Source organism: Pongo abelii, chromosome 1 (genome assembly GCF_028885655.2).
Source record: "Pongo abelii isolate AG06213 chromosome 1, NHGRI_mPonAbe1-v2.0_pri, whole genome shotgun sequence".
Classification (NCBI taxonomy): Eukaryota; Metazoa; Chordata; class Mammalia; order Primates; family Hominidae; genus Pongo; species Pongo abelii.
Genome location: NC_071985.2, coordinates 198,103,214 through 198,116,855, shown reverse-complemented (window position 1 = coordinate 198,116,855; position 13,642 = coordinate 198,103,214). Strand labels below are relative to the sequence as shown.

The 13,642-nt window shown below is 49.6% G+C and overlaps 1 protein-coding gene across 7 annotated transcripts in view; it reads right to left on the bottom strand.

Moving 5' to 3' along the window:
* Positions 1-1,840: 1,840 nt before the first annotated feature.
* Positions 1,841-13,642, bottom strand: part of KIAA0319L (KIAA0319 like) — a 126,612-nt gene continuing 114,810 nt past the window's right edge. For 6 of the 7 annotated variants that reach the window (XM_024249747.2, XM_063712766.1, XM_063711239.1 and 3 more), the window contains 3 exons: positions 13,305-13,395; positions 12,103-12,194; positions 4,868-6,149 (listed from right to left, as the gene is read on the bottom strand). In XM_024249747.2, coding sequence (XP_024105515.1) covers positions 5,962-6,149; positions 12,103-12,194; positions 13,305-13,395 — 371 coding nt within the window. In that variant the 3' untranslated portion in view covers positions 4,868-5,961. 7 annotated transcript variants of the gene reach the window in all.

Here is a 13,642-nt window from a genome sequence, read left to right as displayed (position 1 = left end):
TGATTACAGGCGTCACGCACCTTGCCCGGCCACCTGAGAATATTTTTTTATTACACTCAAGTTAGTGAGTTTGTCTTACTATACATTTTGAGGTCAAAGTTCTCTCCTTTAGCACTTCCTTTTTCATCTGATACTGTTAAAAAGCCTGATTTCCATCTGATTTGATCTGTTATTTCTCTGAGAGCTTTCAGAATTTCTGCTTTTCTTATTGGTCTTAAATGTCTTTCACTACAATGTTTCTGTTCGTACAGTTTTCTTACTAATCAATGAGTCCCTTGATCTTTCTTTAATTCTGGGAAATGCATTCTCATTATTTTTTCAAATATTTTCTCCATTTTTTTTTTCCTCTTTCGTTCTGCGACTCCCATTATTGAGATTTGGCACTTCTGCTCTGTCCCTGGACTGCTCTGTATGTGTGGGGGGGCGTTCCCACGTTTTGATTTTCCTGCTTCCTTTTGGCAGAGGCCCTCAGTATGATGCCCCAGCTCATGGATTTGTTGTGAGATATATCTGTCCTATCCCATTTGTTAATTTTTTCACCCTTAATATTTCTATCTGGAGCCGGGTTTGGTGGCTCACACCTGTAATCCCAGCACTGTGGGAGGCCGAAGTGGGTGGATCACCTGAGGTCAGGAGTTTGAGACCAGAATGGCCAACACAAAAATTAGCCAGGTGTGGTGGTGGGCACCTGTAATCCCAGCTACTCATGAGGCTGAGGCAGGCGTTTCGCTTGAACCTGGGAGGCAGAGGTTGCGGGGAGCTGAGATCACACCATTGCACGCCAGCCTGGGAGGCAGAGTTTGCGGGGAGCTGAGATCACACCATTGCATGCCAGCCTGGGTGACAGAGTGAGACGCCGTCTCTTAAAAAAAAAAAAAAACAAAAAAAAACTGCTTGGTCCTTGTTCTTGTTTCAGATTGCCAACGTTTCCCGGTTTGTTTTGAATTCTAGTTCAGTTTGCTGTCTTTGGGGGCAGGGGCTTGGGCTCCTCATGTGGCATCTGGTTATTTTAGCCTGTGAGCTCATGTTCCTTCACAGCACCAGCTTCTCTGTAGTATTTGTTGGTGAAAGGCCAAAGCCAGGCTCTACCCTGTCCCTCCTAGTGAGTTGAAGAAGGGAAGTTCATGACCTCCAGGTCCCTCACAGTTGCTGTTGACCACTCCACCAGCAGTGTTCCAAGATTCACCTTCAGACCTGTAGGAAGCAGCACTGTGAGGAGGCACAATTTCCAGTCATCCTCTGCCAGCTCTTGAGGCTTTGGAGGGAACAAGGGCTTGGAATTTCAACTCTAAGAGCAGCTGCCCAACCCACCCCTCTTTCTCCTCAGCAGAGCTTTGGGCTGCCCTGATAGTGTCCCACTGACATCAGTGACTTGACTGGCGGTCCCATGTCCAGCAAGAGCAGATATCTCCCTGATGCCCTACCTCCCCTCCCACTTTATAACCTGCATCTTTGGGGGTTCTTACAGGATTTGTGGGGAGTTTTCAATTTGGTTTGGTTTGGTTTGTGGTAGTGGTGCCCCAATTGATGTTGTTTTTCTAGGGTTGATTTTTGGGGAAGGGAACCTGTAGCGTACACTAGTTCACTGTCTTAATAGGATCCAAAGCCGCAGTGTATCTTGTCTTTTTATTTTCAGTCTATGTGATGTTTTAGTTGTCTGTCCTGTAAAGAGAGATTTACAATTAAACCCAGTCTGTTAAGTTCTGTTTGGTGGTAGTGGTTTTGTCGTTAACATCCAATCTGAAAACTAATGCCTATTAAGTGGTCACATTTTTCATGCTGATTTTTTTTTTCCCTCCCTTCCTGCTGATGGGTTGATTGAAATCTTTTAATTTTTTTCTTTCCTTGTCTGGTTTAGATGTTCTACATTCTAGTTCTGAATTTTCAGTGGCTTTCTCAATATTTATAAGATGAATGCCTGATTTTCTCAAATGAGTATTTCTACCATCGTCCTATGGAAAGACTACGTTACAGTCATCACCCCATCCCCATCTTATATGTTATAGTTCAGTATTTTCATTCCATCTCTTTATTCTCTCCCCAAGTAGCATTCCCTGGGAACTTCCTAGGCCAGGTTCCATTGGAGGATTCATGTGGGAGAAGCTAGCAGCGACCAGATCTGCCGTCTCCCTCCCCGCTTTAACTGGCGTTTTCCTTTGAGAAACCACCTCTGTCACATCCCTGAGCTGGTCAGATTGCGTCCCCCTCCTGTGCTCCTGGAACCTCTCCGCATGCCTGTGTTGATGTTTGTCAGGCTCTGTGTTCATCATGGGCACACTTCAAAGGGCATCCCAGTTCCTGTGGTGGAGACTAGGGATAGGATGATGGGTAAGTTGACATTGGTGGTTTTGAAATGCTGAAGTTTATATCGCTTTCCCAAATAAGAGTATGGTATTTAGTATTTCCAAAGAGTACCATGTTTAAAAGTGCCTCATGCTTTTAAGAGAGATAGCTTGGGATTTCTGAGATAAGGTAGGAATAAAGTGGTGTGCACTGGTCGCTCCTGAAAACAGCCATGTTTATGGTTTCTGTGGTTTCCCTACTGCTGTCCCTTAATCACTGATGGGACATACAGATTATGGGTAGCAAGACAGGAACTGTTTTCATCTGAGGCTATTGAAACTCGTGTGTTTTGTTTCTACGTAACAGAATCAGAATGAGAAACTTCTGAGGCATTGACTACTCTCAGATCATGTAGCTCACGTAAAATGTTTTAGTATCTGTGCTGTGTTAGAGGTAAGAGAGTGTTGCAAAACAGAAGTTATGGGTCTAGCCTCGTGAACTTGCAAGTGGGTTGGAGACAAAAGGCTGAGTGCTGCACAGTGGCTGAAAGCACAGAAATTGTCTACAGCCCCCATATAGAGTCCCAGGTTGCAGAGGGAGAGGATTCTAGGCTCCTAGGATCCACTTGAAAGGGGCATTACCTGGGGAAAAAGCTTCGACTGCTCCAACAGGATGGCACTTTCTCTCTTTTAATGCTTTATTTAACCAACTAATAAATGCCAAGAAAAATCATGATTGGCCTGTAATCCCAGCACTTTGGGAGGCCGAGGTGGGTGAATCACCTGAGGTCAGGAGTTCAAGACCAGCCTGGCCAACATGGTGAAACCCCATCTCTACTAAAAATGCAAAAATTAGCCTGGTGTGGTGGTGCATGCCTGTAATCCCAGCTACTGGGGAGGCTGAGGTAGGAGAACTGCTTGAATCCAGGAGGCAAAGCTTGCAGTGATCACGCCACTGCACTCCAGCCTGGGCAACAGAGCAAGACTCTGTCTCAAAAAAAAAAAAAAAGAAAAATCATGATTGCCAGTGTTCCCAGGATTCAGCTCCCCATTTAAGAGCAAAATTCCAACTAAAATATATATGTGTGTTTGTGTGTGTGTGTGTGTGTGTGTGTGTATATATATATACACGTATACATATATTATATATACACGTATACATATATATATATATACACGTATACATATATATATATATACACGTATACATATATATATATATACACGTATACATATATATATATATCCTTCAGTGGGTTGTAGCTGAGATAAACAAGATGGAGAAAAGAGGCCCAGAGGAAAAGGGAAGCCTCCCTTTTTTACTACAAAGCCAGTAAGTGGTCGGGTCCTGCAGTTCCTTCCCAAATCCTTTGAAGCTATTCCCGATGCACCAACCCTCACCAAGGCCTTATCGCCTCCCACCCAGCTATTCTGTGCAGTCTGGCCTGTACCCAGCTCCACTGTTCTGTTGCCCGAGCTGCCAATGGCTTCCACTGTGTGCAGGCCAACTTGTTTTTCATCTGGCCAACTTGTTTTTCACTCTCTGGAGTGCGCTCCGCTCCACAGAGCCTGTCTGCTGTGGCTGTGTTTGGGCTGCAACACTGCCCCCCAACCTCCACCTGTCAACTGAGCAAACCTGTGCCCTTACCTTGGAGGACACTCCTTGGCAGATTCAAGCCCTCCCTTTTCTAAACTTACTTCTTTCACCCTCACTCAGGACGGGACATGTGCTGGCTCCTATTCATGCGGCATTGACTATGTGCTTCTAGGCCAGAGGTTCTAAAGGGAGGCCCAGGACCAGCACATCAGTATCTCCTGGGAACCTGTTAGAAAGGCAAATTCTTATGTCCTCCCCCTTCCCCAGACCTACTGAATTAGAAACCCAGCAACCTGTTTGAAGAAGCCTCTCGTCTTGAGGTTGGAGACTGCTGCAGAGCGAGCAAGGCTCCGTTGGGCCTGAGTTCTCCTCTGTCACCATCTGTGTAGATTAAGTTACTTCATCTCACTATGCCTTGGCTCTCAATCTGTAAAAACAGCCACTGCTGCCCTCCTGCAGCAGGGTTTTGTGCCTAGGGCCCTGGAGGGAGCATGAGCTCAGTGGTCCTTCCCTCCTCCCTGCCTTGGGAGTGCTAGGCTGTGCACCAGCCCTCCCAAGCCACATGCCCAGCAAAGTGCTCTGTGAACTAGGTACAGTCAACACATTTGGGGGCATGTGGCCAACCTCTACTATTTGGGAACCCCAAAAGGAAGATGAGTGGTCAAAATTTCTAAAGCCACACCCTGGACTTTAGGACACTCTGTGTCCCCCCAGCTTGGTCACAGGTAGACATGATCATTTTTGTGTTAACAAAAGATATGGGAAGAAGGGACATCAACCCTCCTCCCTTAAAGCCAGCAGGGGTACTGGGGTGGTGCATTCTCACCCACCAGTGGCAGGCAGGGCCCAGCACCACTGCTTGCATGTGCTGATGCCAGGCCCAAAACTTCCTTGCCAGAGGCCATGACCTCACAGGGCTGCCCAGGGGGTGGGAGCTGTGCATAGGTCCGAGATGTAGCGTGAAGCAGCACACCCAGCAGACAGAGTGCACAGTTAAATACCATGTTTAATCATCCCACAATGGACAATAGTGCAGTAGTAGAAATTGTAAGTGTCTCTTTAAAAAGTCGCTCCCCCAAAGTTTCCATTCCCCAAAACCCAGATAACCATGGTGGAACAGGGCCAGGGTGAGGGGGACTCAGGAAGTCTTGGTTCCAAGGAGCTGAAAGTCTTCCCAAGTCAAAGTTGCCTTGTGAGCAGTCAAGAGCCCAATGAGTTGATGCATACGCGCTCACTCTAACACGCACACATGCAAGGGACACACAGAGAAAACACACAGATGGAAGGACAGAGAGGGGACCACGGTGGGGCCATCGCACACATGTGCTCTCGTGCCACAACATTCCAGTCCATCTGGGGCTATCTCCTCTGGGGACAGGGAGCGGTGGCCTGAGCCCCGAAGCAGCAGGTGCCGGTCAGATGGAGAGGAGGGAGGCCATCTGTCCAGCCTGGCTGCTCTGACAAGGGCCCTGGCAGCGAGAGAGGCCACCCGCCATCCCTGACACAGTCAATCCTCCCTAATCTCGGGCCGGATGGGAGAAGGGAGTGGGGCTCCAGTGTTAAGGGGGACCAGATATCATTTCTATGCTACCATCTCATCATCTGTGGTGAGGGGAGGGGTGCCACTTCCTCTTTGCCCAGCGAGAGGGCGTACTCTACCCCAGAGAAGGAAACACCATGCCACCAGTGCTTGGTTTTGCACTCAGGTGTGCGGGCAGCACAGCAGGCCTCGCCTTGCAGCACTCTGGGCACAGTGACCCCGCCCACCGGGGAGCTGCAGAGGCCAGGAGCTGGCTGGGTCTGCCCTCGGGGGAGGGGAGGAGTTCGCAAAAAAAGGAGGCCCTGAGGTGAGGATATCTGGGGGCCCACCAGACAGGTTTAAAGAGGAAACCTCTTCATTCACAGCTTCGTTCAGGGGTTCCTGGAGGACGTCTCTGGATTCAAGTCCCAGGGGTTCTGGTTGGGGCTGTCAGGGCGAAATGACCAGCAGATGCTGGGACAGCAGCTGCCCGCAGACTCGGGAGGTAGGAGGACTGGCCGGGCAGTGTGCTGGGCCCTGCCCTGAGGAGACAGACCAGGTGGCTACAGGATCTCCTCCCGCGGGCTCCTGGCCTTCAGAGGGGTCTGCCCGTTGGGTACAGAGCCATTCTGACCATGCAGGAGTTTGCCCTTCTCTCGGTCTGGCCACGTAAAGATGGCGTCGTCGCTGTCCAGCTCTGACTCGGAGTGCATCAGGCTGCTACTTAGCACCAGGCCTTTCTGTTTGATGCCTGCAGGGAAAACAAGGAATCCAGCATTAGGAGACTGGCTTCCAGGCTGGAGCCACCCCCACACCTTACCCCAGCCTGAGGAGCCAAGGAACAGGGCAAGTCAGAGGCTCCTCTCCAGGCTGGGAGGTGCAGATGGGAAGGAAACTTCCCTAGTCCTTCTCCCGGGCCCAACTGGCTGGAACAGTCCACTAAGGGGTGTCACAGAGTATGGATGAGAGCACACCTGGGGTCTCCTGCTGGTTCTTCATCTCCAGTATCCATGAGCTTTGGTTCAGGCCACCCAGTGACATTCTCTTTTCTTTACCTTTCAAATTTGGAATATTTTATCATCTCCCTCTATGGGTGGAGTGACATGGTAGGCAGGAAAGCACAAAGAACTCAGGCTCTGGAGAATGAGCTTTTAGCTGCATCCTAGGTCAGCAGGGCTGCTGAGTCCTGGCACAGCAGGAGTGTGCAATTTCAGTCCATGCAGACATTTGCTCTGTGGGCTTTTGTTTGCTCTGGCTTCACTGGATGCTAGGGTGGCAGAGCAGGTGCATGCTTGGAGAGGTCTCTCCTGCTGGGAGAGCCTGACTGAAATGGGGACTCTCAGAAGCAGTCCCAAGCAGCCAAATCACAGAACACACAAAGCAAGAACCGTAGGAAGCACCTGCGGTCAAAGAAGACACCTACGATTCTGCAAGCCATGGCAGTCCCTTCACTACTTATCCCCATAGATGCCGACACAGGCCACAGACATCAAAATGTGGTCTGATAAGAAGAGCTGCAATAGCAAAGATGGCTGCCCTCTGGCTGGTGCCAAAACTCCAGAGAAAGCAAACAGCAGGCTGAGATAGCAGGACTAGAGTGGGAGATGCCAACACGTGGCACCCCCTCAGCAGTGTTCTGGGTCCTGGGAATGCCCACGCCCAGGAGCTAACCTCCCTCCTGTCTAAAAAAGGTAACCAGTCAGGTGAGGGGTGGACATCTTAGGGAGAGGGGAGAGCCCTCTCCAGCACCACAATCTCGTCATCCAATAATCATTCTCCCTTCTCCGGGGAGAAGGATCCAGATCTCCCTCACATACTGAAAGTGTCTTGAGAGGATTCCCAGCCATTCAGCCCTTTCTGGCCACACCTGACTTAAGGCTGGGAGTGCCCCGAGCTCTCCAGGCTGAGCGCATCCAGACCCTGATGTGCCTGCCATTCAGGACCACATGTGCCCAAGGACCTTGCCCATGTACAGCTGTGCCTGTGGCACATGCTCTGGGGCTTGGTCAGGGAGCTTCCTCACCTGCATTGGTGTCAGGGTTACAGTTCTGGGTCTTGACTGAACCTCTCCTACTGAGTCTTCGGGCAGCGGAGGAGCAGGGCCACGAAGAACACTGACCGCCAGGACATCTCCGGTGCGGTGGGGACAGTGGAAAGGGCCCAGGGAAGGGCCCAGGACCTCCAAAGGCCCTGCCTTGCCCATTGAAATACCCACCCGTTCAGAGCTGCCTCCTTCCCAAAGCCCCTCTGGCTATTGCAGTGAGGACAGGAGCCTAGGTTCAACCTAATATACTTCAATAGAAAGTTTTAGAAAAAAAAAAATCAATAGAATAGAAAACAAAAACAAAAACAAAAAAACAACAAGAGAAAACAAAGCCATAGCTGCTGAATGTAAAGGGGACCTCCTGAGGGGGGCAGCCCTACACTTACCAGGTGGCACTGCTCTCCTTCCTCAGTTACTGCTCATCCTCAGCCTAAACTGGCTCCTGGCAAACTGTCCGTCCAGGCTCCCGCGCACACACATCCTCTTTCCCCACCACAGACCCACTCAATTTAGCCTTCTTCCAGCTAAACTTCTTCAGTTCCATACCTGACACCATATGGTCTTGAATCTCATTCTCCTTGTCCTCCTAGTGACTCTACTCTGGGCTGGACCTGCTAACCCACTGAGCCCAGAACAAGAACCAGTGCTTCCGGCCTGCTCAGACCCACACCAAACCTGAGCGGGCTCTCCCAGCTCCCTTCGGTAGACACTGCCCACAAGAGACCAGCCCTGCTGCCCTCACCTGGTCGCACGTTGTTGGTTTTGGTCACCTAGATGCCACTGGAACACCCTGTGGCTCTCCCCTCTCCCTAAGATGTCCGATGTGCTGAGCTCAGTCTCCCATCCAATCTCGCCTCTGCAGCGCGGCACTTCTCCGGGCCATCACCGCTTGTTTCTCCCCTCCTGCCTCAGAAGAGGCATCTGAACTCCATGCTCCCTTTCTCTCCTCTCTTCCCTACTCCCTCCTTCCTCCTCAGTCAGGAAGCACCTCTCCAACGCACCACTCCTCTACCCACCTTCAACACTGCCACCCACAGATCTGTTCATGAGCCCTTCTCCGAGGAAAAGGAGGCCCTTGCCCTCTGCCTGCCATCCTGCTTCTCTAGCTTTCACTGCTCAGCTTCTAGAAGGATTTTTAAATATTCAGGGCCTTCATCTCCTCACTTCGCTTTCTAAATCACCTGTACTTTTACTTCCACTGTCACTCCCCACTCTACTGCAGCTCTCTGATGGGCCAGGAGCTTCTCTGGTGCTATCAATTCTGATTCTTTGGCCTTTGCAGCAGCAAACACCAACGGCTGTCCCCTAATGAATCCCCTCCTCCCTCCTGGATGGTCATTCTTGGGGTCCTCAACCCTAGGCCTCTTTTGTCCCTCAACATTCCCCCATAAGGGATATGACCCTTTGTGGTGCTGATCCTCACCAGCAGATGGGAGATTCCTATTTTTACAGTTCCTGGTCTGACTCTTCTGCTGAGTTCCATTTAATTCATCTTCTCTTACCCAGTCACTGCATCAGAGGTTCTGATTCTGTCAACAGCACTATCATTCTCCATCTCTCGGTTGGAAGTCAGCCCTGACCTTGCCAGGCCTAGCTATAACCCACTGACACCACACTGTGTGAACCACTGTCAGCTCCTCCTTGGACCAAAAATCTCCTTGCTGGTCTCCCCACTTGTAGCCACTCCCCTTCAATTATTATATGCTGTCACCAGACTGATTTTCCTAAACCAGCATATCCAAGACTTTGCTTCTCAGCATCACCAGGATAAATGTTTAATTCTGCAGGCTGATAGTCAAACTTTCACAATTTGGGCCTTGTCAATCTTTCATTCTCATTTCCTCAACTCCACTCATAACTCTCTTGAACCAAACACTTGATCTCCAACATTTCTTCTCCAGTCTCTCCCATCTCAGGGATACCACCACCACCCAACCCACAGAGGCTCAGTGCTGAAGCTGTGAGCCCTCCTTCCTTTCTCCCTTCTCCCACACCCCTCGGCCAGCAGACCACTAACCTCATTAAGTCTTCCTCAAAAATGATCTAGAATCTATCTGCCTCTCAACCCCAAGGACATTCTAACTTCCTTTCAGCTAGCCTTTCCCCCTCCAACCCCTGCATCTGTCAGCCACAGTTATCTTTTTTTTTTTTTTTTTGAGACAGAGTCTCGCTTTATTGCTCAGGTTGGAGTGATCTCGGCTCACTGAAACCTCCACACCCCCAGGTTCTAGCAGTTCTCCTGACTTGGCCTCCCGAGTAGCTGGGATTACAGGCACCCACCACCACGCCCAGCTACACAGTTGTCTTTTTACAATATAAACCAAGACCGGGTGCCATGGCTCACACCTATAATCCCAGCACTTTAGGAGGCCAAGGTAGGCAGATCACTTAAGCCCAGGAGTTCAAGAACAGCCTAGGCAACATGATGAAACCCCGTCTCTACCAAAAATACAAAAAAAAAAAAAAAATACCTGGGGATGGTGGCGCATGCCTGTGGTCCCAGCTACTTAGGAAGCTGAGGTGGAAGGATCACCTGAGCCCAGGAGGTCAAGACTGCAGTGGGCCTTGATCGCACCACTGCACTCCTGCCTGGGTGATAAGAGTGAGACTCTGTCTCAAATAATAATAATAATAAATGTAAACCAAATCCCACCATTCATCCCCTTAAAAAGCTATCAGTGGCTCCCCATTGTGCTCAAGAGAAGTCCTCAGCAGGGACCCTGCTCATCCATTGAGCCTTGGGTCACTCACCCCTTACTCCGTGGGAAGGTGAACCTGTCCAGCATGTCACCTTCTTCTACCTCCTCAAATGCTCTCTGCTCCTTCTAGCAGCTGGGTCTGCACCAGTTTTGTTCCTTTGCCTGGAATGCTATTTCCTGCAGCTTTATCTGGCTAGCTCCCACTTATCCAGGTCTCAGCTTAAGTGTTTTTCTTCATAAAGGCCTTTTATGGGCATATTTTATGTATTTGTGAGTTTGCTTAATGTCTGTCTGACATAAGCTACACAAGAGTGAAGTCTGTCCGTTTGATTCACCACAATATAAGCAGTGTCTGGCACAGGGCCTGGCACATAGTGGTCCCGCTCCATATCCACAGATAAATGAGACACAGCCCCTGCCCTCAGGGATTTCACTGATGGGTGGGGAGACAGGCAAACATAACTAATCATGAGACAGCGAGAGAAATGCCAACCCAGGCATGTAGGAGAAAGGTGAGCACAATTTGAGGAGGTTAAGGGAGGGATAAGAAAGAGCTTTCTAGGGCTGGGTATGGTGGCGCATGCCTGTAGTCCCAGCTGCTTTGGGATGCTGAAGCAGGAGGACCACTTGAGCCCAGGAGTTGGAGGGTGCAGTGAGCTATGACTATACCACTGCACTCCAGCCTGGGTAACAGAGCAAGACCTTGTCTCCACATTTTAAAAAAAGAAAGAGATTACTGGATGAACCAGCAGAACTTGTTTAGAAAAGAGGGAGATCAGCAAAGAGAAAGATTCTAGAAAAGCAAACTGATGTAAGCTCACAAAAGCCACATCTACCAGACCAAAAGTTCTAGCTTTTTGTGCTAGAAATAGTAAGTCATTGAAGAATGTCAAGAGGCGAAAAACATTATCAGAGTAACATGATAAAAACCTTGGCTGCAGTGTGAGGGGTGGGTTTTGCACATTTCACCTCCAAGCCCTCATTCTCAATATTCCTGGGTGAAATGCTCCGCCCACCCTCACTGCTCTGGTTTCCTGGGCTCATTTCAAGCCCCACCACCTCCAGTCTCCACCTTGACAGTGTTGGTGGATCGAGCTGCTTGGTGCAGAGTCCAGACTGCTGTGAGCCTGTTCTCTTCTGCTACTGTGTGTCTTTTCTCCCTCACTAGACTGAGGGCACAGCCTGTGTCTGATGACTCCCTATACCCCCACAGCCTCTCCCTAACACAAAGCTTTAAGCATGAAAGGTGTTTAAGAAATGCTTTATATAAAAATAGTTCTACTTGCAGAGTGTTTAGGAATCGCTTTATAGAGTCTAGCTCTCATAAACCAATGACACCTGTCCCATGGCATCCATGATGAGTGAAACCCTCGCCAGGTGACCCAGCCCAGAGGAGGAAGGAAGGCCCACTACCTGCCCTGAACTCCCAGTGCCATCACTCAAAGTCATCTTAGTGTTTGTGCAAGGAAATGCCCTCCTATCTGCCCTAAGACACTGACAGAAGCTGAGGACTTGCCAAATGATAAAGATAGGAAGACAGGAGAACAAGGCTGGCTGAAAGGTGGTCAGCTCGCAGACACGGGCCTGGGTCTCATCTCTGCCCATAAAGGACAGACTGGTCAGCAGTAAGAGACAAGTCCAAGGTCCCTGACCCTGACTTCCTGGGACAGTTGGAAAAGTGGAACTCCAGGTTGGAAACATGAGGAGAATGCCCAGGCAAAGGAAAACAAGAAGCCCAGCACCCCCACCAAGCGGAAGTGGCATGCGAAGTGGGTCCTGGAGGCATTTTGTCCAGTGCAGCTCAGGGCAAATCTGACCCTCAGTCTTCATCAGGCAAAAGGGAACAAAATGCTTTGCAAGCACAGTGGGCTGTTAGTGACACACTCAGGAGGGGCTAGTGACAGCAGCTTTCCACAGAGAGAGTGCACAGACCTAGAAGCTCTGGCGCCCAGGGCCCCTACCTGTTCGAGAGGTTGGCTTCAGCTCCAGGCTTTCCTGATCCGTGGCATCCAGGATCTTGTACTTGCTTTTCCTCTTGGGTTTTCCTTTTTGCCTAAAAAACACAACCCCCACCCCTGCTCAGGAAGGAGGTTCTCTGGGAGGATGAGGATGAGAGCCAGATGTGCATGCAGGGCCCTATTTTGGTGGGGCACCTACTGAGAGGGGTGTCCTCTCCTCATTTCTCAGCCAGGAAAGGTGGCAACTGTGATTTGTTCTTCAAATGTTCCTCAGCAATTCTGGAGAAGGGCAAGGGAGCTATGACCACCTTGGCATGGACTCACCATCCCACAGGGGCAATGAAGGACAGATTGGTTAAAAACGTAAAGAAAACAAAATCCTCTGCTTGAAGGGTGTGGGAGGAGAGAGGCATTACACTAACAAAGTTGGTAATGGTGGTTGTCTTAGACTAGTGGGAATTTTTTAAAATTCCTTTAGTTCTAAGTTGTATAAGAGGTTATACTGAAAGTTGAATCTCAGCTCTGTCACTATTAATTGGTCTTCAGACAGTGATGTACCTTTCCTGAGCCTAAGTTTTTTTATCTGTAAAATGGGAAAAGGTTATGTGTATTAAAAATGATATTACCTATAAAAATATTATGGCACACAGTATACACAGAAATAATATTATTAATAATGAAAACATAAAATAAATGTAACCATTCCACCTTAGAAGACTCAATAGAAAGACTCAAATGAAAAAACACAGCACGCCTGAGCCTGGCTAGCCTAGGTGCATACCTGTGTGGAAACATGCACACTCATGAATCCCAACTAGAAAGAAGGCAGAATTAAAAACTCGCGGGCTATGCTGGTGAGGCTACGGTGTGGTGCATTAAAGGAAACACACCTTACAGATGTGATCCGGGTCTGTACCCCTGGCCCTCACACTCACTCCCCCACCTTGCCCTGCTCCCGCCCAGCCATGTTTCCCAGGTTCCAAATCACTGCAGTGGCTGCCATTCACTGAAGGAGTGTGCCTCTGCCCTCAGGAGAGTCTCAGGGTGAGCAAAGCTGCCCATGCATGCCTTAGGTGGGTCAGAACTCTCTAATGCTGACTGAGGACCCAGCCCAGTCCTTCCACATGGAAGGTGCCAAATACCTCTCTGAGTAATGAATGTATGACAAGAAGCCCGAATGAATTTCAAAGGAAAATCCATCTTACCTCTTACAACAACAGATCACAGTCCAAGACAGGATTCCCAAGGCAACAACAATGACAAAGGTAGCAATGATAACATATAACACGCTCCACTCTGCCAAGAAAATCAAAATGGTGAGGGCTGTGGAGGGAGAGGCTGGGAGGGAGGTCTGGGCTGCTCCCAGCTTGGGCAGGTGTGGCTTCACTCTGGAGACAAGAATGCCTCAGGCTCCCCAGGAAGGTGAGACCTTGGAGTTAAGGGCAGCTGAAGCTTTAAACCTTTTGAAATGTCCCTGCTTTCCAGTCCCTGCTCCCGGCAAGCCCTGAGACCCTGCAGCAGTGGTGCAGGCTGAAAAGAGCTT